The 2,147-nt window shown below is 34.1% G+C and overlaps 1 protein-coding gene across 1 annotated transcript in view; it reads right to left on the minus strand.

Moving 5' to 3' along the window:
- LOC107721700 (sodium/potassium-transporting ATPase subunit alpha-2) overlaps window positions 1–1,408 on the minus strand; it is a 17,552-nt gene extending 16,144 nt beyond the window's left edge. The window contains exon 1 of the mRNA XM_016529837.1: window positions 1,397–1,408. Within this exon, the coding sequence (XP_016385323.1) occupies window positions 1,397–1,408 (12 nt within the window). The remainder of the gene's footprint in view (window positions 1–1,396) is intronic.
- Between the last annotated feature and the right edge of the window lie 739 nt (window positions 1,409–2,147).

Genomic DNA, 2,147 nt, shown 5'->3' on the forward strand with positions numbered 1-2,147 from the left:
TATATATATATATATATACACTTTTTCTATTTTTGATTAATGAATTTCATATATATATGTATACATATTGCTATCTAGGGGAAACAAGTGCACACTAGTAATAAGTGAATTCAGTTGAGATTTTTGTTTCCTAAGGGTATTTACATCATGTTTGCACATATTTGTTAATTAGTCAGCTGAATATTTATAACTGAATAGTAATTTTTCACCTGAACTGTAGCTCTGTACTTTAACGAACACCATAATATTAACTCAGTCAGTCTTTAAAACTACATACGACAAGCTATGTGAAACTATGGCAGATCTTTGACAGTGTTATCAAACACTGAGAGTGCTTGAACATATTGGTTCATGTGAAGTAGTGTACTTTGTGCTTGTCTTTGGCAGGAAATGTGTGCTGTGTGCTGACACACTAGGAACAGGGTGTCATGGAAATCACCTGGTCCTGCCACTCTTACTCAGCTGTGACTGTATGTGTGTGTGTCTGACACGTGTACAGACAGAACAGCATGTGGAGCAGAGAGAAGATCATTCATTACCCCTTAAATCAGACCTGAATTAATTCACATTAATACCAATCAAACATAAGCCAGCCTGATCTATCACACCTCTCAGCCTCAATATGAGGATATAGACAGCATCACATCAGTAAAATAATTTTCAGATAATCAAACACACGTCAGATGTCGCAAACCGACACCAACTTATTATTTCACAAACATTATAAATTAGATGCAGCTTCCACTGTGAATCTCTAAATTGTTAAGGAATGTTCAGGTCCTATTTTCCCATCCCAGAATTAAACATCAATTTAAATTAAACCTATTTTAGCATTTATTTTTGCATTGTGATATTTTTATGTAATTTATAAGCCTTATTACTCCTTCCTCAAATCACAGTAGCTTTCATTCTCATTACATCAATGTAAAAATGTTTTAATGTTAGACAACATGATAAAGCAGACATCATGCCGATTTTATTTTTTTAATCCATTTTCTTTGTACTATGTAATAAGAATACGATTTTTTTACATTATAACAATAGTAAGAATTAAATTATTTTAATGGTTTAAAAACATTATTTATTTTCTTAAATGCAAATTCTAATTACATTTTTGTTCTTTCAGTTCTTTCAATTTTTGTTAAATTTTTTCTTCCAATCACCCAAACATTTCTTTGTGAGTTTCACCTTCCATCTCCTTTCTGTCACTTATCTCCCACACAAACATATTCCTACATAATCATGCTGTATTCATAAGAAACGCTGTGATACTAAACCAATACATTATTTAAGGGTGCACAACACTCATAACAATCTGTGAGAGAAAGAAAGAAAGTCGGCAAGAGAAAATGATAGACAGAATAATAGATGAAGCACCACAGGAAGACACACTCACCCCTTTTCCCATGTTCGTTGATAATGAACTGACGCCCAGATTTCTCCCACTCTCCCCTCACACGTGTGGAAGACACTGGTGGCTTTTTTTGGAGGTAACATACCCCTTCTCCACCTAATAACGCACACACACACAGCCTGTTCTCTCCCCCCATTTGTGCCTCAGGGTAACCCGAAGCTCACTTCCCACCCCCTGCCCTTAAAAACATACAGACACACACACAACCTTCATGCCCATGGCTCTGTATACCTGCACCTGCTACCACTTTCCCCCCTTTCTCTCTCCCTACACACACTTTTATCATCATAATTTATTTTATGCTTGTTAGAAGGGCAGAGGAAGCGAGATGGGCTGAATTCAGTGTTGGGAAGGTTACTTTGGAAATGTAATAGGTTACAGATTACAAGTTACCCTATTTAGAATGTAATAAGTAGTGTAACTATTTCAATTACTTTATTGCAGTAATGTAACTGATTACATTTGATTACGTTTTAATTACTTTTCTAAATTTCTAATTTCTAATATTCTTGGTTTCATGACATTTCACAAAACAGCCCAACTTGTCTGGAATTGTGGTTCATCATCCTCCATTATTTCATCATTTAATTGAAATCTTTTATCATTTGAATTAAGATTATAATAATTTTATTTTAAAGCACAGCCACCACAAAATGAGACTTACTTTGAGATCATTCTGAGGTTAAATACAGATTTAAAATCATAACAAGAAAAATAGTTTAATAGATGCTGT

The sequence above is a fragment of the Sinocyclocheilus rhinocerous genome, unplaced genomic scaffold (genome assembly GCF_001515625.1).
Source record: "Sinocyclocheilus rhinocerous isolate Xijiao unplaced genomic scaffold, SAMN03320098_v1.1 scaffold1112, whole genome shotgun sequence".
Lineage (NCBI taxonomy): Eukaryota > Metazoa > Chordata > Actinopteri > Cypriniformes > Cyprinidae > Sinocyclocheilus > Sinocyclocheilus rhinocerous.